Consider the following 21,997-nt stretch of genomic DNA (forward strand, 5'->3'; position numbering starts at 1 on the left):
TGGCAATAAATTTAAAATGACAAAAAATGACAAAATTTCAAGGAGCAAAAATTGAAAAGTTCACTATTTTATAATAAAATTGAAAATTATTAATATTTTAGTTGATCAACATTTTTAATTTTTAATATTCGTTTGAGTTTCAATTCAAATATATGAATAACATTTTTTTTTTCTTTTACTATCAATTATAAATAAGCCAAACATAAAGATAATAAAACGCATAATGTGATAACAATAGATTTTATATTAATTAAAGATAAAAAAATATATAAGGATAAAAAAATATAAAAGAATTTTATATTAATTAAGGATAATGATAAGGTTGTAAAAAAATTTTCAATAAAAAAGTAAAATGCTAAACATTAGCTGAGAGAACCCAATAATTTAGAAAAATAATGTATTGACTAGTTTAATAAGTTAGACTAAACTCCTTCGCCACGATCATATCATTCCTCGAGTTACTTTCAAATTTGCAGTTCTTTAGTAAATACTTTTACAACTGATTGTATGTGTGTTGCATTGTAGATGTGACATAACGCGTTAAAATTTATAGTTTCAAGATGGATCATGATACACGAATAAAATAGTTTAAAATTAAGATTAAATAGATTCGTATCATATACAGGTCACCTATTTATGATACAAATATAAACATTTCGCATCACGAGTTGACACACGTAATAGCCGAGTTCCTTGTTTAAGAATAACAAATATTTTCTTTGTATTGGTAATTGATTTTATATTTTCTTGGCTTTTTAGTTAAAAAGTTTTATTTTTAAGTTAACCCATGCTTCTAATTTAGATTTTTCATATATATATATATATATATATATATATATATATATATATATAGAAAATTTGAAGGATGTTTTTTTTAATTAAAACTTTTATGTATTTATGATCAGTTTAAATTTTACTCTTGTATTAATTCTTTTAATGATTTTTAATTTTGAAACTGACATAACTATGCATTTTATTCATGAAATATATTTTTTAGTATAATTTGCCTTAAATAGATTATAAATATCATAGGTTAAGTAGACCGTGTTAAATTTTTTGACCCATAAATGATCTAATTAATTAGACGAGTTACAGTGTCGTGTTGAAAAATTCAATACAATTATTAAATAGGTCGTGTTCATATTGATACTAATTATATCGCGTATTAGGCAAATCTATATTGAACTCGACACACCAATTTATTTTGAGACCCCTAATTAAAATGAGATTTAACTTGCCTAAATCTAATATATGGACCTGAATACATTAAATCAGTAAAAAAAATAATTTTCTGCTGAAATGAAGTATTTGTTGACCATGCATAGAAAAAAAGTGAAAGCTATTTTTAAAAAATTGAGCCATTGATTTATTTTATCCCTGCTATGAATCGCGCTTAAACAAGTCTAATCATATCAAAATAGCATGTGAAAAACAGAAAAATTGTGACCAGTAGTTGTAGAGTGTGACCTAACACGTGTGAAAAACTTAAAATGGTGTGAAAGAGTGATCACTTGGCGGTTCTTCTTTATTTCTGCTTACCAACTTGCATCGACAAATGGCTTTCGCCTAATGCTCCAATTTTGCTTCTCAAGAATCAAGTTGTTTCGACAAAAAACTTTATAATTAAACATAAACAATAAATAGAATTGTAATTATCACTGGTATTCTAATAATATTATAATTGTAGCTTTTCTAATTGATTATAATTATACCTAAAAATATAACAATTATTATAATCAGTGGCCAGCGGTAGCTGCCATTCTCTAATTTTAAATTTTTTTTTGAAATTTAACTTATAAAATATAAAAAATTTTAATTTTTATCTATAAATAGTGATTTTTTAGATATTGTTCCCTCTAAATTTTGAATTTTTTTTTTGCACCCACTAATTATTTGCCGATAAACATGGAGCCAGTTTTGAGTTGATTTCCCCCTCCAGGTATTTCCAAGCTCTTATGAGTTTTAGGAAACATTTGAGGGAAACTGGTAAACATTATACTTATAGCTCCTAAACAATTTGTCTGCAGAAGCTTTAATCCCTACTTGTCTCTCCAATTTTGTAAGCTGAGCTACCAACAAAACAAGAAGTTGCTTTGTTTACAATGCCAAGTGACTAGCAAGTGTGCTAGGCTGCTAGCTTTTATCCTATAAGGAGGGACTCCAACTGATAAATTTTGATTATTTGTTTTTCCTTTTTAGTTTAGTTATTAATTCGCAAAATATTATTCGGTTATCCATTTGATTATCTAGAATGATATCAAAAATAATAAAATCCGAGCGTGAATTAATTTTATTTGCATAAGCAATATAAATTTATATGCATAAACGAATGAGAACACCACGTATAAACCCTATATATGTATAGATACATCTGATTCAATATAATTTGATGCAATTCAATTTAATTATTATTTCAAAATTTTAATTATTAAAAATTGGGTTTGATTCTATCTATTCCCTTGTTGGATTCACATACAGGCTTTTCAGTGGTTTTAGAATCTGTCAATTGGGCTTTGTGACTACTTTCATTAAAGTGGGTTTTTTCACCGTTACAAAATAATGTACCGTACTTGTTATTTCTCGCCAGTAACATTTAGCCTTTTCGTTGGTTTACTTTTTTTTAAAAAAAAAACCTTATCTACCTTCGGTGTATGATCATTTATACATCAAATTAATCGTATTTTAGTTTAAATGAGAGTATTTTTTATTATATACTGGAAAAAAATAAAACAGTAAGAGCCTATTTGAAAAAAATAAATTTTACAAAATTTTGTAGAATTCATTTGGAATCCAAAATATTGTGTTTGAAAGGAAAAAAATATAAATTCAAATTCTACAAATTGAATTCTATAAAATTAGTTATACTTAACTCAAATTCTACTAGAATTGATGGAATTTGTAAATGAATTTCACAAAATTTACCATTCAAATGTTTGTTGATAAAATTACCATTCATTATAAACTCTTGTTGATAAAATTACCTTTCACTATAAATTCAACTATTTTTACTTTTTTTTTTTTTGGAAAATTCAAACTATAACAACGTTATTTTTTTTTAATCCAATAATGACGTTAGTTATATTTTTATTTTTTGAAAAATTTCAAACTAGTAATGACATTTTTTTTTCGTTTTGAAGTCTAGTAATAACATTAGTTATTATTACTGCGAAACTATAAAAACTGAGTATCAACAATTATTTTCAAATGCAATAAAAAAACAACAATAATATTGTTAATATTTTTTTTAGTTTCCAAATTAATTACTTAAATCAATAAATTTTTTTACATCAATTAAAAATAATTATTTATGATGAATGTTACTGCTTATATAATTCATTAATTAGTGTGAAATATTAGTGTAATTATTTATATAAAATTTATTATTTATATTTTAATAAAAAATGACAAGTTATTATATTGTACATAATAAATATAATCGGTGTTTGTTATTTATTTTTGCTAAATTATTATGTCAAGGGTGTTATAAGAAATAAAGACAATGAATTTTCATTTAAGAATTTATTCCAAACATAATTTTATGGAATTCAATTGAATTCCTTATTTTAAATTATAATATACCAAACATAACAAATTCATTTGTAAATGAATAGATGAATTCTACAACCATGATTCATTTGTTCGAAATTGACTGTAATATATATTTAAAAAACCCTTTTTGATTAACTTGATGTATGAGACCAGTGTTGACAAGTTTTTTTCTTACTCTTTAAAAGGTCACTATTTCCTTAAAAATAATAGTAGTGATTATTACTTAATTCTCTGCTTATACTTAAATATGATATTCACCCATATTTTAAAATTTAATTATATAATGATTCGATTTTATATCATTTACATTATTATTATTTTTTGAAAATATTCTGTTTATTATTACATTAATTGTTTTTTTTTTTAAGGTATTATTACATTAATTGTTAGTGAGTTGTCTTTAATGAATGCACATGCTAGTTGTATGGTATGTGGAGAATGGCCAGTTATATTCAAATACATTAATTAAGATTCTTTATTTTTAAAATTTAATTATGTTATATTCAATTGAATTAATTAGCGGATGAAACCGCGGCCCTCTCTTTTCCCATTAAAATTTTATTCTTTTCATTGAAGCGTAAAATCAAACATATAGATATGGGGAGGGCTGATTCTTATATTTTGTGATAGTCTCTCCTCATATTTGTAATTTTGTTGTAAATTTTAATATTTTTTGTTAAATAAATTATAGATCTACGCCTATATGAGTATAAATTCATGTTATTTATATTTTCGTTACTATTTATGTTTTATCTCTATCTTGTGTAGAGTTTATTATTTCTCTATTTTATGTGGAGTTTTGTTTTATTGTTGGCATTTGTTTAGCTTATTTGGATAGATTGCAATTTGTGGAGAATTTTTCAACTACACGATGATCTTCATTTTTTGGAGATTGGCAGTGCGGTCTGTTCCTCTATTGGATCCAGTGGTTCAAATTCTCTGTGTTCGTTCATAAGTAACTAATTCATGGATAATTACACCATGTATAGAAAATTCGGAGAGTTCATCTAATCAACCACTTCTGAAAATCTATTCATTTTCTTCAAGTTCACATTCTATTTTTTATTAGGATTTCTTATTAAATCAACAAATAATAATTATTTTATAGTTTTTGTTTTATGTCTGGTCTTCAAGAGAGGAGTTATTTCCTCCATGCAATATTTGTCTTGACTTGAAATTTTTTAATGAAATCCTAATATTATCTTTTTAAAAAATATGTAATCTTCAAATTTGTTTCTATTACAATAATTAATTCTTTTCACTAATAATGGATTTAATAGAAGGATTAAACTTTTGAAAATTGGGGTATAGAATACTCCCGTATCATTTTATTTGTTTGTTATTCATTTTTTAGATGTTATAAAATGTTTACAAAGTTTCTAAATTTGTATATATAAACAACTATTTTTTCACATCATTATTTTCATAATCTTTCGAAAGAATTTTATTAATATCTTAATAAGTTAAGAGTAAAAAAAAGGTTAAAATAAATTTTATTGATTAAATTTTTTATAAGTATGTTCTGTATGCAAAGAAAATGGGAGGAAGAGAATAGTTTGTAATCCAGGTACTAAATAGTGATTCACTCAAACACATTTAAAACAAAAAGGGTCGATTTTGTTGGGCCCTGCGCCCTAAAATTCGTCGAAATAAAGTGCACATGTGGGCTGACTGAAATTTCTCTGTGGACTTTGTTTTTAGGCTTACTTAAGAAATTAAAAACCCAAGGTTAGTTTTGTAAATTGACTTTTCTAATTCATAAATCTTTGATACACCGCCATGTCCAAGGAGACCAAATATGGACGTGAAACGGGGAATGCCACAGGGAATATCTGGACCTAAAAAGCTCCGATTGATAGTAGCAGAGAAAAAGGGATCCAAACCTCTAATCCATAATTACCGCAAGAACCAGACTAGGAGGAGAATAAGAAGAAGAAGAAAACCTCGGATAATCCCAATAGATAGTACCACTCCTTCCCCATACGGCGGTTGGGGTGCCCTTCCTTCCGACGGCGGTTCTCCTTCTGACCTCCACTTCCTTGCCGATGGCGGCAGCCATATAGCCGCCTCTTTCTATATAGACACATACATATATATATATAGTTTATATAAATATATTTTTTTGTTCATATATTACATGGGTGTAAATATTTGTTATTATTATAAAGAAGAAAGATGTTGACCATTAAGAAGGTACCAACGGTGGTTTCAAATTATCAGGAGGAGAATTCCGAAAGAAACCTTGAAGGGTGTGGCCGGAATTGCCTTGGAAACTGTTGCTTACCTGGTATGTTTCTTTATTTTGACAATTTTTTTTTTCCTTTTTTAGCTTTTGACATTTGTTCAAAAAATTGTTGCTGAGAAAAATGTCTTTAATTACAGCATGTTTCTTTTTTTTTTTTTTCTGTTCATTTTTATTTTTCTCAAATTTAAAATATATATATATATATATATATATATATATATATATATATATATATATATAACTTTGTGCTATGAACGATGTTAAAGATATTATAGAGCTCAAGCTCAATCCTAACTTGAAAAATGATGGAAAAACTGGAGTTGAGCTAGGCTCTGTTTTGTATAATTTGGATTGTAAAAATTGCGACTCATTTACAGGCTCGAACTCGAGCTTATGCTCATTTATAACTTCATTAGCTCAACAGCCCCATTATAATTAAGCAATTATTGATCATTCCAGGCTCGAATTTGCCTCTATATTCATTTAAAAAAGATACAGAGAAATCAATAGAAAATGGGATGGTGAGGTCATCCCAAGATAGGCAACAGGCTCAAATATGTTTCTTGCACAATCTGTTGTTGGGTCAATGGGAGGATAGGATGACTCGTGGACTTTTTCGCTACGATGTAACTACTTGCCAGTCAACAATCATTCCAGGCAGATATGGTTTCATTGCACAGCTTAACGAGGGGCGTCATCTCAAGAAAAGGCCTACTGAATTCAGGGTCGATAAGGTACTTCAAGATTTCGATGAGAGTAAGTTCAATTTCAATAAAATAGGACAAGAAGAAGTCCTTTTCAGGTTCGAACACGGCCTTGATGATAAGAAGAGTGAGTTCTTTCCTACTGCACCTGCCTCTGTCGATTCCAACTCTCCTAATGTTGTTGCTATCAATGTAATAAATTTCATCCATGTGTAACTTTTGTTAATTATAGTCTGTTTGATATCATTTTTGTTTAGTAGTAGAAAAGGTTTTCCTTAATTTAAGGTGTTAAATAGCCATGATCAATTTTTATTTAAATAGTATGGTCTTAATTTATAATTTGATAACACAAAACCCAAAATAAAAAACATTACAATGATATCAAACAGGTCCTCAGCTTTTGTTTTGAGATTTGTTGATTTCAGGTGAGTCCAATTGAGTATGGTCATGTTCTTCTTATACCTCGTATTCTGGATTGCTTGCCTCAAAGGATTGATAGTGAGAGTTTCTTGCTTGCTGTTTACCTGGCTAAAGAAGCATCCGATCCTTTCTTTAGAGTTGGTTACAACAGTTTGGGTGCTTTTGCTACCATTAATCATCTTCATTTCCAGGTTTTTTCTTTGTCCATTGCCATATATGGTGCTTTCAATTAGTACTTATTGCTCAGGCATTGTTCAATTCAAAGAATAAGGTGAAACAGAATAATTATTCAAATTTGAAATGTTTGATGTGTAATAATTTATCATACAAGAATACAAATTTCATGCATTGTTGCTTCTATTCTATTTCATTCTAGGAACCAAACGAGTCAACTCTTGAAATTTTTTAACATTTGCAGGCATATTATTTAGCAGTATCCTTTCCAGTTGAGAAAGCTCCTACTAAAAGAATAACATTGAAGGGTACTCGAGATAAAGGTGTGGTAGTGTCACGCCTTTTGAATTATCCAGTGAAAGGTCTTGTCTTTGAAGGTGGAAATACAATTGAGGATCTTTCTGATTCAGTTTCTAGTTCTTGCATTTACCTCCAGAACAACAATGTCCCCTTCAATGTGTTGATTGCTGATTGTGGAAACCGTATCTTTCTGTTCCCTCAGGTAAGTATTAACTGATCTTACTGCAACAAATTGTTCTTTAGTAGCTAGAACATAAATTAACCCTTATGCGATTTTTAGAAGGGAGAGAAAATCTATTGATTGTTTAAACATCAGTGAATTTTCTAGTGTTATGCAGAAAAACAAGCGCTTGGAGAAGTAAGCCAGGAGCTTTTGAACACTCAAGTGAATCCAGCAGTTTGGGAGGTTAGTGGACATATAGTGCTTAAAAGAAGGAAAGATTTTGAGGATGCATCAGAGGCATATATATGGAGACTTCTCGCAGAGGTTTCTGTATCAGAAGAAAGGTTTCAAGAGGTGACGACTCGGGTCTTGGAAGCTGCAGGGTTTGAAGAGGTGAAGAAAACAAATCATGAGGATGAATATCAACTTTCTCCTAAAGCTATCTCACATTTTCCTTCAGATTGTGTGTTTATTCATTGACACATTATATTTTCTGCTACAATATTCAAGAACTGAATCTGTTACGGTTGCTATAACGAACTTGTAACTGTATGTATAGAATATTGAGGCTAACATCTCATGTGTATAACAGGTTAAAAAATTCTTTATGTGGAATCAAATGGGAGATCAATTGAATTGGAGCAACAACGGCCACAGACTTGAAGCATTCATATTAATTCTTTTCTTGCTCTTAAAACGTGTGTAAAATTGAACAGATTCTGTTTCTGTTTTTCAATTTTCATTAGAGCATTGCAGAAGATATCTTTGAATGTATTATTTATCAATATTTTAAAAATTGGACTGGACGTTGAACTGGATTGATAACTAGATCTGCTAAGATTCGGTCAATTCGGCTTAATTAGGTTAAAAATAATTTCATAAATGAAAAATTAATAATATAGTTATGTGTACATAATTATTTTTTAAATCATTAATCATCAAATATTAATCTATAGATACTAAATTTTTATACTATTCATTATCCAATTCAAATATTATATATTTAATATAATAGTAATCATATCAAAATATAAATAATACTTTAAATATTGCAATAATTTTTAAATTATTCATCATTCATGCAAATTATAGATATGTATTTGATATTTTTTGAATTAAAATTTTTTGATTATTTTATTAACAATTAATTAATTACGAGTTATGGGATAACTATTTTTTTAAATTGGGTACATTATATTAAAATTCACTTTTCAAGAAAAGTTTAAACTATTTATTTGTAGTTTTTAAAATTTTTATTTATTTGCTAAGAGATATTAATCAGGATCAAATTAAGGCCAACAAGGTGTAATCTAGCTGGTATTCTCATATTGTAGAAAATGTGGTGAGTGAAAAATCTTGAATTCGAATCTTCTCATAAAAATAAATTTGGTAAATCTTATTTAAAGGAAAGAGCTACTCCTATTGTGCGTCATATATGTTCTCCCAGTTCATTGGACTTCTACATATAACAAAAAAAAAAATCAAGGATCAAAGTGAGGCAAGTACTCGCAAAATTTGCACTATCATATGCTTAAACTCATTTGATATTTTGATATCAATATTCATTTCAAATTCATTTAAATTTCCTTTTGAAATACTCATACTTAAATCCGTTTAAAACTTTAATGCTTACACCGATCCAAAACTTGTTTAACTAATACTCAGCTTCTTTAGGGCTGGACTAAAAACTATAAAGGGGAAGCATGAGTGAAAAATAATCCAAAATTCTAGTTGTTTGAAATTCTTTTAATTTGTTTTTTGGTAATTGATTTGTTTAACATTCGATGATAATTAGGATTTCGAGTTTTGAGTTTAGATTTAATCTATTTTATTTTAATAAAATTAAGCCCAAATTACATTACTATTATGTACATATTTCAAAGTTAATAATGAGTTTCGGTTGGTAGGGAGTACCTATAATTTTAAATCTACACTTGACCTAAATCCGTGATGACTAATAAATTTTTAATATCTGTCTCGTTTCAAAACCTTTTAATTAATATTCAAATCTGCTTTTAAAAAATATCCAAATTTATTTTAAATAGATTTTTATAAATTAGATACCTGCGAAAACTCGCTCCACTTCCATCCATAAACATCAATAGAAATATATCAATATACACATTAACAAATATTTTATGAAATGCGTGTCTCGAATGATATCTCAAAAATAAAAGGCATTAATATTAAAGCATACTTTCCTACTTAGCGACGGAGAAAGGGGGTGCTGGCGGGCCACCGCCCCCTGGCTTGTATGTGGTTGATGTTAACGGTCAACTCTGTAGCTTAGATGGTAAAATTCTTGTTTCTCAGGTTATGAGACTTGAGTTGAATCGGCAACAGTTGCAACTTTTTGTTTTTTATTTGAGTTTTTTTACACGATTTTAGCTGCTAAAAAAATTTTAATTAGTTTTTGCGTATATATATATATATATATATATATATATATATTACAAATTTATATTTCAATTGTTTATTATTAGTTATTTAATTAAAATTTAACGACTTAAAAAAACTTTAAATTCTAAATTCAATGAATAAATACATATTATATTTAATTTATTCAAAGAGATAGATCTAATATTATAATAAATGATTCTATTTTAATAGTTTTTAGAAAATAATATGAAATTGAATTGATTGAGTTCTAAAATTGCAATAACATATTTATAATTTTAAATACTATATAATTATTTTATCTGTAATTTCTACTATGTAATATTAGAAAATTATTTTTTTTTCCTATTGAAAATCATTATGTATACTAAAAAATCTCTATTATGTTATTATTATTTATATTTTTTTCATTAAAAAAATTTTTTACCACATTGAATATATTTATTTATGTAATTACACTCTTTTAAGCGCTTTTTAAATTAAAATTTTTTATTCATCATATAAAATAAACATATTTTCACCCTATGAAAAAATCCTGGCTCTTCCTTGACTGCTCCTACTAATATTAAGATCGATAGAATCACTGATTTAGTTGTGTTAGCTGATTTATTTTGATTTCATTTTGTACATTTATTTCATAAATGCTTTTTATTTTTTTTCCAAATCCTGAAACTGTCGTTGTCATTTAAAATGATTCCATGATATAATAATATTAATAAGATAATAATAGAATTAATACTTTTCATGGAACACCAAGCGTCAAGAATGATAGTGTACGCAAAAACAAAATTATTTGGCAACAACGAGACCTTGTGGAAACTCCTAAACTGATTTCAAAATCTCCACAAACTCAAGTGTGCTATACTCTAAAAGTAATGGTTTATTCTTCTTTTCTTGATTCATTTTCTCGCAAGAGTTTTAAAGTGGCTTTGAAAGTGAGCAACATGTTTACTAATACGAGCTGATGGCTTTGGAGTGGATTAAAATTAACAAAAAAAGAAAAAAAAACATTATTATAACTTAGGAAGTGAACTCTGGAAGACAAAGAAACAAAATATTTATAAAAAGGATTGAAAAGGAAACTGAAAAATATAATATTGATAGTAAACATTAACATTTTTTACTTTAACAATAACGTTGCCAAAATAAAACGTGTAAAAGCATTTATATTTCACCTTTCGCCAACAACCTTTAAACTAGTTCTTAACGTTTTGATAAAATCAATACTCTATCTTTTAAATTAATTTTTAACGTTTTGATCAAGTCAAAACTCTATCCCTATTAATCATAGGATTCAATTAAAGTTTAGGAGAACTTTTAACTAATTAAACAATTAACGTATTTCTAATTTAAATTAATTAAACTATTATTTTTACCAAACATTTATAATTTAAACCGCTTTATAATCAGCTAACAACTAACAAGCTATTATTGTCAAATATATCTTAAGTATTTAATATCCTAAGTATTTAATACTCAAAAATTAAATATTAGAAGAAAGTTCAATTTGTCATCTGAATTTGTAAGAAAAGCTACAAAATCCACTGATCGGTTCAATTTATTCTCTAAACTTATAATTCACATTGAATTTACCCAAAAAGCCTAAATCCACATGAGAATAGGCAAATTCAGAAGCTTTTTTTGTGCAAATTGAGCTTAAATTACAAGTCAAAGAGGGTAAATTGATCGAAAAGTCAATTTTATGGTTGTTTTTTGCAACAGCTTTTTAAGTAGTTTTTAACCTTTTGACTGGTCAAAATATTAAATGCTATTTCTTACAGTGTTCGGTCACATGGCATAACTAGCCATATAACTTTTAGCTTTTAGAAGAGCTACTCGAAAATATCTAATTTTGCCAAACAGACTCTATAACTTTTTATTTTTACTCTCCGATACTAAGTTCAAGGGATAAAATATACTTTGTTTCTTAAAATATTAGTTCTTCATAAATGATATCAAATGCTTTTGGAACTTGAAGTATCACGAAGGATCCATTGCCTTCTACCTAAAAAAAAAACTCTCAACTATAAATCTCATAATTTCTAACCGCATCATTGAATATAGTTGCACCAGCCAACTATAAAGGAAAGAGTATAATTCAAGAACCACAAAAGGAAATAACGCGTGTTTCCAATTTCCAAACTACAAGTAACCTTTTCCTTTATCTTTCCTTCAAGGTAGGTATTAGCATATACTACACCCACCGTGTTGAGCTAAGCATGGCCGCACAAATTTCGTGAAGCAAGCAAAGCACTTAAAATTTTTCTTGTCCACAACCTCCGCACGCTTTTCCATTTACACTCGCTCTGTAACCTTTCATAATCCACATAAAAAATTAAGGCCACAAGATACCTATTTGATAATTTAGGATCGATCCACCACAATTATTACTAGCTAGCCCCTATTCGTCAAAAGATAATTTAGTTAATTTAGAAATATTATGGTGGGATTCATCCAGCCTAGAGTAGTGCTAGTCAACTCATTGATTAGACTCAAGTAATTACATGAGTTTGTGATGAATATGAATTTAGTTCTCTAAATACCCCGCTCCATCCTACGAATTTAGTCATAAACAGCTTATATTTTTTCAGTATTGGGGACGGAATGCAAACCTGATCTATATGCATTTACCATCGGTGTGCAAACAGAAATAGTATTTACATAATAGTCCTATTCAAACTAGTATTAGTTATCATAACCAGACAAAACCAAAAGCTAACAAAAATTAATAAAGACCTATGATCCACTATTAGTAAACCCAATTTTCCAAGTCAATCTATTCAAAATAATATAGATCATAAATCAAAAGCAGCCATTAAAATCAAAGCAATAGCAAATCGAGCTTGACTTAATCAATGCACTGCAATTAAGCATATATCATAATTTCATGCGAGATACTTGAAATCCTGGAGTTAATAGTTATAGAAATTAACTTTGCTACTCCTACTTGATGCACTAATGTTTCTGCCGTTAAATTGAAATTAAACCAAACGGCAGAAACAAAATTGAAAACTACAATTAAACGACCCGAAAAGAGTCAGACTAGCTAAAAACTTACCTGCACATGAAATCCTTTTTCGTTTTTTTCTTTGCGAAGTTAAGGATTGCTAATCAAAAACTTCCGTTAGTCATCATCTTCTTAAACTCCTCGAAATTGACGTTGCCATCGCCATCTTCATCAACTTGGCGAATCATCTTCATACAATCATTCAAAGTGGATCTAAGCCCAAGCATTTTCATAACCTTATGCAATTCGCTGGCCGATATCAATCCATTCTTATCAATATCGTACAGATCAAAGGCATCTTTAAGCTCCTTATTCCCGCCGGACTGCGTTGTTCCATCAGTTCCGCCACGCTGGATGAAATCGACGAACTCGTCTAGATCAATGTAGCCATCGCCGTCCTTGTCGAACTCCTGCATCATGCACTGAACCTCCTCCGGTGATATTTTCGTGCCGAGCTCGCCGAGACTTTGGATAACCTCCTCCGACGAGATCTTTCCGTCGCCGTTTTTGTCAAATTTGTTGAAAATTCCTCTTATTTCGTCCATGGAGCCAACAAGACTATTGTTAGGGCATGGATTCGCCATTGTTACAGAGAAAACGAAACAGAAAGAACAAGTTCTATCCTAATTTTGTTTTCGTTTGAGCCGAGCATGGTAAACAACCAATACTTATATATAGTCATAGAAGTTTCTATTAAATTCAACGCGCTTTAGACGCGCTAAGGAAGTTAAATTCCTAAACCTGCCATAGGTTTACTTTTCGTGTGGGTTCTGATTCGCTGCAGGTGGGACAGGAGTACTTTTGTCTCCGTTTTGGAAAATTATCAACAGCTCGAATCGCACGTATGTACGACAATAATATAATGCAAGTGTATAGTGTTGTGTGGAGACCCGGACGCAAGTCAATCAGTACATGGGAAGGGAATTATAGAGGGGAAAGGTTAATTATGTAATTTCAAAAATAAAAAAAGTGAAACACGTAGGGAAAGGCTAATGATGTACATGGGACCCACAAGAATCTTTTGTTTTACGAAGCGAGGGTTAAAACCCTAGACGGAATAACAAAGAAGGCGTTTGAACGAGGTGGCTTCATTGACCTCGAGCTACGGTCCCTGCATCCAAGCCATTCTCGGGTTAGTCTTCCAGCTTATCCTCTTCTACTTTCAATCTATAATTAAGGACAGCAATGTGGGGGTACCGCCTAAAATTTACCGTTGAAATCCAAAGTCATTATAAATTATGTGTCCAAATTCAGTTATAAATTAGGTATATAAATCTGTATTTATCTAAAATTTATTATTTGAATTCGAACTCGATTATAAATTATGCATTCAAATTCGATTAGGAATTAAATATCTAAATCCATCTAAAAATTCACTTTTAATGTCCAAATCCATTTCAAATCTGATTATAATTATTCATTAACGTACCCGAACCTGTTTAAATACTCTTTTACCATTAAAAATTTTTATTTTTATTTTTCAAAAATAAAAACAAGTAAAAATTATAAAACTGTAATTTAACTTAATAAAAAATTAATATAAATACTATATATAATTATAGCATTAATTATAATTAAAATAGTGTATATGTATAATTTTCTTTTTAAAAAATAATTAGTTTAAATATTTTTAAAATATTAATTAAACAGCTAGTAGATACCAGAGTCCTTGAATTCAAACTCAATACAGGTAGTAAAAATACTTTATAATCCGTTAAATCGGATCGGGTATCCGCTGAGTTAAGCAAAATTACCATCCAGTAAAATTACCATCCCTAGTTATAATCCGCACTAATAACCTATGATTTCATTGTTAATGCTCATTCAAATGCATTACTGTGCACGATTAGATGTTTTCTCTAATTCAAATTTCAAACATGCGACAATTCTTAGCAAGATACAACATCCACTCATGCATGACTCCATGGTTTCACCCAGAAAATTCACGGAGGGGACAAATCAAAACCTATAATTTATAAAAATAATATATAAAAAATAAATATAAGTGAGGAGAATTCTTTACAAAAAGAAAATTACCTATTACAAGAGTCATTCCCTATTTTTTATTTACTAGAATTTATTCATAATTACTGCGCTGTTATGCTTGAAAATTTATATCTTTTAATATAAATTACTGAACAATCATCAATAGCTCACGTATGTATTAATAAGTAAATTTTACCTACCAGATGTCTAATATTTTTTATATCAAACTTAAAATTTTTTACATTTTATTTATAAGGTGTTAAATGACCAAACTGAATAGTTGATTAATTAATATCTAATGGTGCTGATTTTTATTTTTTAAAAATATTGTTCCATAAGTCAATAATAAGCACATGGTTATTATATAAAATTAAAAAATTCACGCTTTCGCTTGTAAATTAATTAATTTATTAAATACTAAAATTAGATTAAATATAATATGTCATTAAGTTGAATATTATAATCTAAATTAATTTATTAAACTTGCAAAATTATAATGCATCAGGAGAAACCAATAATTATTAAACTAAAATTAATAGGCTATAAAGAGTAAAATTTAAAAGGAAACAAAATTACACAAATTAAGTAAATTTTAACTTTTTTGAATAAAAATTATTTAAATATAAAAGAAAATTCAGGGGGCTGCGTCCTGTTCATGATTCTACCTCCTTGTCAAAGCGCTGCACTGCTTCAAACGATGCTTACATCATTCATAAATTGAGCTACGTTTCAGTCCCTTTGCCCTTTTTATTCAACTGCCTTTACAGTCTGATGTGCAAAAGTTTACTAACACTGACAACAATGGCCCACCATTTTAATTAAAAAAGCCCGATACACATGTACGATTCGTGCCGTGTGTCAGAGCTCGTTCTGTTTTTGGTCGATGGCTTACAGAACCTGTCATGTTTGGACACGTGGAGTGTGAGTGAAGTATACGGAAGTAACGGAACAGGTAATTTATTTTTGGGATTTATTAGTGAATATTCAGCTTGCAAGTAAAGTATTTTCCTCTTTCGTACGTGATTGGAGATCGTATCTGTTTACGCGTGAACTGAATTGAATAGGGACAGAAACGAGACTTTACAAATCTACAATTTAATAAAAATTTTCTTCTTTACTAAAAATGGGTACCGATGTGTTGTAAAAAGATAATTTATTTTTCCTTTTTAATTTTCTTTAAATATAATTTTTTTTTACACTATAGTTAATTCTTAAATTGTCTACTATATTTTTATTAAGAGAGTCTATTAGATCAGGATTGTGTTAAATTTTAAAAGAATTACTGAGTTTGACAGAATTGAAGGATTTTTTAAGATTTCTACAGATTCCACCAGAATTCTACATAGAGTTTTATGGAATTTGTGAGATTTTTTTTATAGATTTTGATTGACTTTAATGGAATCACAGTGATTTTTATATATCCAATCAAAATTAATTTCAAGACCTAATTGAACAAATTAAAAGGTTTTATAGCCAAATAAAAATTGAAAAACAATGAGGGACTAAAAAGCAAAATGCGTCGTCTTCTCCAAAATCATTATTTTCTTCATTAAAAACTTATCACCACCAATAGTCAAAGGCTGCAATGGCTAGCGTCAGCAGCGGCCATCCCGCTCTTATTAACCGCAATATTAAATGGGTTCGGTAGTAGGTACCCTATCTATTATTAGTAAAAAGTGTATTTTAAATAAGTTCGAAATTTAAATAGTTAAATATTCGCGGGTGCCCTACCCATGTAAGAGATACTTTCAACGGGTTTTTGGATGGTACAAGTTGTAAATATTTAAACGGGTTCGAATATGGATACTTAAATAGGTATTTAAACGGGTTTAGAATGAATACGGATAGTAAAATTTTAAATGGATACCTATACAAGTAGTTTAAAATTCGCGGATAACCGCTTCGCTTTCGGATCGAGAATTTGTTAGATTTTAAAAGTTTTTTGAAATCTTTGAGTTAAAAGATGGATTTGTGAATGACTATTTTTATTCGTACATAACACTCTAAAATCTAACGAAATCAATAATTTTATAGAATTATTTCAAATTAGCAATTTTTTAAATACCATCAAATTTGTATGGAGTTTTAAAAAGTTATAATTGAATATTGTCAAATTTTATGGATTTTATTAAAGTCTGAATTGAATACCACAAAATTTTAATAGATTCTAAAAGAATCTAGATTAAATACCATTGAAATTTTAAAATCTTTTAAAATCTAATAGGCTCTTAATCCAATAGACCCTTCTAAATTTTACCTTATTTTGAATAACCCTTATTAATTCTTAGTTATATTCCAATATAATAATTACTCACGTGTAATTTAAGATAGGCATAATAAAAAAGTTATATGAATAAAATTATTTTTTAACCATATTTCTTAATCTGTGTGAAAATAGAAAGTGAACTATTTTTTCGGGATAGAAGGAGTAATATTTAAGAGTGTGCTTTGCATTATAGATATTCGTTATTTTAATTCCTATAACAAAATTATAAAAATAGCTTATAGTTAAATATAATATTCAATATAGTTTTCATATAAAATTTGAATAAAAATATTCATAATAATTTATAATTTTAATTAACACTCCATCTGTTTTAAAATTATAATCCCAAATTTTTTCACACAATTTAAAAAATAGTTTAATTAGTTTAATTATAATTTTCTTCTTATTTTTAATATATTATCCTTAAAAACACTAAAAATATAATAATAATAATTCTTTGAGACTTTCAAAATATGATGAATAATTAGTATATAAGATTTCAAAGTTGATTATATTAAGACTTTTTTTTTGTTATTTGGTAAATGCAATTAATATTAATTATTGATACAAATTACTATATAAGGTATTCTGGAAAAGTACAACAAATAATTTTAAAAATATAAATTGGATTATTATTTTGAGACACCTAAAAAATACACTAGGACTATAATTTTAGGATGAAAGGAGTATAAAAATTTTCAATTAGGATGACATTAAAATTTTTACTTTATTAAATTTATAATTATATATTGTAAACTATTAAAGATTTCTTATTTTATTTTAATAATTTATTTTTCTATTCAATAGAATTAAATTCAAATAGAAAACTAATATACTTGATTAAATTAATTTTTTTTAAGATTCTTAATTAACTTATAATTATGATAAAACTTTCATAAAAGGAAAATATTTTATTAGCAAATTAATATTATATTTTTTTTAACCAAAATATTATAGTATTATTAAATTTAATGTTAACATGAAAGCAAAATTAAAAATAGAGTATTCTAAAAAAGTTAGAAAGTAAAATATAAAAGTAAAACATAAAAGTAATGATATAATATTGTTTTATTTAATATTAATGTGAATGACAAATTAATATTAACGTGTTGAGTTTAATATTAACGTAAAAGCAAAATTGAACCAGCTGAGTTAATAATAATAAAACCAAAATGTAATATTAACGTGTTGAGTTTATTTTGCACTTTTTCTCTCTATTTTTCTTTTATGATGCTACTGCTCGATCCACAAAAGTGTGAATCTTTAGATTCATATAAGATCATAAAAAGTGCCTTTTTTTAAGTTAGATGTTTGAAGATGTCCCTTTAATGAAAATTTCCTATTTGTTTCATCTTTCTGAATTTTAAATTAATATAACTACAATGGACTTTAGTGGGACTTTCAAATTTGTAGGCGAAATTGCTTTCTTCCGTTCTAAGATGTCCCTTGATTGGTCTCGCCGACTTGTGGTTGGTCTTACCGGAGAAGCAGAGAGTAGCGCTGAAGCGGAAAAGCAAGACTGCGTCTCACTCTCTGCTGCGATCATCGGAAGAGAAAGAGAGAGACCGGAGATGGAGTGAGCGGCGGAGGAACGACGACAAGAAGCACTGCTCGGCGCGACTTGAGCTCGAGGTGAGGTCCTACTCCAACATTCATAGACCCAGTCACATAAAATAGAACACGAAAAGAACCCGCGAGATTTGGATCAGTTAAGGGTACAAAAAAAAAAATTCAATATGGCAGCAACCAGATTATTCTAACAAACAATAAAAAGAACCTTTCAATTCTTATTAAAGGATTAGTCAAAACCAGAGACATAGCCATGGTAAATTTCTTGACTCCATTTGTCGCCTAAAATTTGCTTTTCGATTTCCATTTCTGAAAAAAAAAAAGCCTAATCTTTTCCATTTTAAACCATTGCGCTTACCTGCATTTGTTGAATTTGCTTTCATTCAAGTTCAATTTTACAGATTACTAATGACAAATGTGAAATTATGCTAACTGTAGGCTTTCACTGTGTTGATTGAGCTTAGTGTTTGTTTTCTGCTTTTGCAAGTCGAACCTAAACCTCGACGAAAACTTTTTCTTCTATTAGCTTATCAAAGTTTTGGTATAGTGTTTGGTGACCTGAGCACTTCACCTCTTCTATTTTCGCCATTATCAAACAGAGGACACAGTTTTTGGAGCTTTTTCTATAATGTTTTGGACTTTTAACTTCTTTTTTTCTTTTTGTTCAAGTATGCTGTTTTCATGTTGAGTGTGGATGATAACAGTAAGTGATGATAACAGTGTAGATGAAGCCCCTCTAGAGGTGCTGCCAGTGATGTGAGGTGGTCAGATCAGTGGAGCTTTGAGCTCCGGTGAACAGAAAATAAAAGGGATAGGGGAGGGGGCTGTGGTGCGATCAGGAAGGGGGAGAAAGGATTTTGGGTTAGTCACTGATTTGGTTCGATTTAGGTTTGATTTGATTCGGTACAATAATTTTTTGTTGTATATTCCACGTGGCAAAATTAACTGTGACTTGAAATTGTAATTTTCCACGTCATTCGCGCGTGCGTTGCACAATCAATTTACTGCTCTGATAAGATGTGTAATTGTTATAAAAAAAAAATAAAGAATTCAGTTCGCCAAAAGATCATTTTGAAAGTAGAGAAGGCCACAGGACATTTTTTTTGCATAAGTTTAAGTGCAAATGATGATTTGAGCTATAAAAATCTGATCTTCCCAAACCTTGTGTGCACTTTTCAATGGGAAAACCATTTGCGCAATCAAAGATGCCATTACACTATAGACACTGCACACTCAAATCAATAACCAAGCATTAATCTTTTCTTTTTCCTGTTTAATCCAACAACCTAGCACTAATCAAAACACATCTGCGATTATACATTCATGTAGAGCGAGAGCAAAAAAAGGTTAATTAGTGTTAATTGTTAACTGATTTCATAAAACGAATCATGATAACTTGCAAATCCAATTTTCTTTTATTGTTATATTTGTGTTGATTTGGTGTCATTTTGTGCTTAAAAGAGTGGTTTAACTTGATTTATTGTTTTTATGCTAGGAAAAGTTGGATTTGATATGAATGAAGCAAAAAGGAGCACAATTGAAATGTTTTGGAGCAAGGAAGGAGCTGCTGGAATTTTGGAACACAAATGCAAGTTGTTAGGCTCTTAGCCTTGGGCAAGACTAAGCAGGAAATCAGACCAGCGGACTGATTGTGACATTATTGGCTGGTCACGACTTCTTCAACTAATTCCAGCACGTTTTACAGCCACAGGATGATATTAGACACAGGTTTTAGTGGGTATTTTTATTGTATTAGTGGACCCCACCTTCTAGGGGCTATTTAAGTCGAAATTAGGTCTTTTTGTGGATTATCTTTCGCCTCCCTTGGGTTGTGACGAATTTGACAGAATTTTTTGAGAGATTTCTACCGAACTTTCAATTCTTGTGAGGATGTTTTCTTCCATAGTCATGTGTGGCTAAACGTTCTGTTCAGCCAAGGCATACCGCGGATCGAAAATTTGATTCGAGTGATCATTGATTCAAGATTAATTCCTTAATTCATATTACAGACAAGTTATAGCCAGAAAGAACGTCAACCCAACCAATTCTACCGTAGGAATAGGTTGCTAAGATACGATCTAATAACAACCCCTAATCAACTAGCAATCCTAAGTAAGACGAAGGATTTAACTGTTAACCGCTTTAAAATCTAATAGAACCCTGTCCAGATTAACAGAAACTACGAGCATCCATTTAAATCTGATTATATTCTTTCTTAATACAACCTAGAAAGTTCTACCCAATTAAGTTATATTAATTACTACTGCATCAACCTAACCAAACAATTACGGATTTGATTACGCCGAATAGCTATGGAAATTTCTACCAAACAACATAACGGGCATGTTAAATCATTCAATAGAATTTCGCTAGGGGATATATTTTCCCAATAAATCACAGAAAGGATATAAATGCAATAGAATAAAGAAATTTAATTAAGTTCAATATAATCTCACAATCGAAATCAAACTTCTACCTTGGTTTAGCCTTAACTGAACAGAACATTTAGCCACACATGACTATGGAAGAAAACATCCTCACAAGAATTGAAAGTTCGGTAGAAATCTCTCAAAAAATTCTGTCAAATTCGTCACAACCCAAGGGAGGCGAAAGATAATCCACAAAAAGACCTAATTTCGACTTAAATAGCCCCTAGAAGGTGGGGTCCACTAATACAATAAAAATACCCACTAAAACCTGTGTCTAATATCATCCTGTGGCTGTAAAACGTGCTGGAATTAGTTGAAGAAGTCGTGACCAGCCAATAATGTCACAATCAGTCCGCTGGTCTGATTTCCTGCTTAGTCTTGCCCAAGGCTAAGAGCCTAACAACTTGCATTTGTGTTCCAAAATTCCAGCAGCTCCTTCCTTGCTCCAAAACATTTCAATTGTGCTCCTTTTTGCTTCATTCATATCAAATCCAACTTTTCCTAGCATAAAAACAATAAATCAAGTTAAACCACTCTTTTAAGCACAAAATGACACCAAATCAACACAAATATAACAATAAAAGAAAATTGGATTTGCAAGTTATCAAATTTCCCCACACTTATCCCATGCTTGTCCTTAAGCATGACTTAGAATTCGACATCTATTCTATATAGGAGACCACAACTTCACAACGAAACTCGATTCAACATATGCAAAAACCGCAAACAACGCAACATCGCAATTGGATATCAAACCGTCAAAATCATCCCATCATCGTGAACTCAAT

General features: G+C 29.2%; 2 protein-coding genes and 1 long non-coding RNA gene across 5 annotated transcripts; 2 read left to right on the top strand and 1 right to left on the bottom strand.

Moving 5' to 3' along the window:
• Positions 1-5,394: 5,394 nt before the first annotated feature.
• On the top strand, positions 5,395-8,383 carry LOC105638608 (GDP-L-galactose phosphorylase 1). 3 transcript variants are annotated; one of them, XM_037639211.2, is made up of 6 exons: positions 5,395-5,836; positions 6,254-6,528; positions 6,924-7,109; positions 7,337-7,594; positions 7,721-7,948; positions 8,148-8,383. In XM_037639211.2, exons 1-6 carry the CDS (start codon positions 5,725-5,727, stop codon positions 8,259-8,261), a joined length of 1,173 nt encoding a protein of 390 aa, XP_037495139.1. In that variant the 5' UTR covers positions 5,395-5,724; the 3' UTR covers positions 8,262-8,383. The 3 variants fall into 3 exon arrangements, with proteins under 3 accessions (XP_037495139.1, XP_012077829.2, XP_089576184.1); XM_012222439.4 differs by having other exon boundaries at positions 5,400-5,836; positions 6,254-6,690; XM_089720058.1 differs by having other exon boundaries at positions 5,400-5,836; positions 6,254-6,690; positions 7,721-8,383.
• A 4,412-nt stretch (positions 8,384-12,795) lies between these two features.
• LOC105638576 (putative calcium-binding protein CML23) lies at positions 12,796-13,620 on the bottom strand. Its single transcript, XM_012222396.3, has one exon. The coding sequence runs from the start codon at positions 13,541-13,543 to the stop codon at positions 13,064-13,066; it is 480 nt and encodes a 159-aa protein (XP_012077786.1). The 5' UTR covers positions 13,544-13,620; the 3' UTR covers positions 12,796-13,063.
• Positions 13,621-18,419: 4,799 nt separating this feature from the next.
• LOC149497044 (uncharacterized) lies at positions 18,420-20,668 on the top strand. The gene is made up of 2 exons (XR_016320568.1): positions 18,420-18,843; positions 19,501-20,668. It is a non-coding gene; the product is annotated as an uncharacterized LOC149497044 (long non-coding RNA).
• Positions 20,669-21,997: the final 1,329 nt, after the last annotated feature.

This window comes from Jatropha curcas, chromosome 4 (assembly GCF_041381405.1).
Source record: "Jatropha curcas cultivar XTBG-Jc1 chromosome 4, XTBG_Jcur_1.0, whole genome shotgun sequence".
Classification (NCBI taxonomy): Eukaryota; Viridiplantae; Streptophyta; class Magnoliopsida; order Malpighiales; family Euphorbiaceae; genus Jatropha; species Jatropha curcas.

What these genes read in the sequence shown, in the direction of transcription:
- LOC105638608 (XM_012222439.4), top strand. Translation starts at nt 5,725, where the DNA reads ATGTTGACCATTAAGAAGGTACCAACGGTGGTTTCAAATTATCAGGAG. An exon ending in TGGAAACTGTTGCTTACCTG is followed by an intron (nt 5,837 to 6,253) that starts GTATGTTTCTTT and finishes TGATCATTCCAG; the next exon opens with GCTCGAATTTGCCTCTATAT. An exon ending in TTAATCATCTTCATTTCCAG is followed by an intron (nt 7,110 to 7,336) that starts GTTTTTTCTTTG and finishes TAACATTTGCAG; the next exon opens with GCATATTATTTAGCAGTATC.
- LOC105638576 (XM_012222396.3), bottom strand. Translation starts at nt 13,543, where the DNA reads ATGGCGAATCCATGCCCTAACAATAGTCTTGTTGGCTCCATGGACGAA.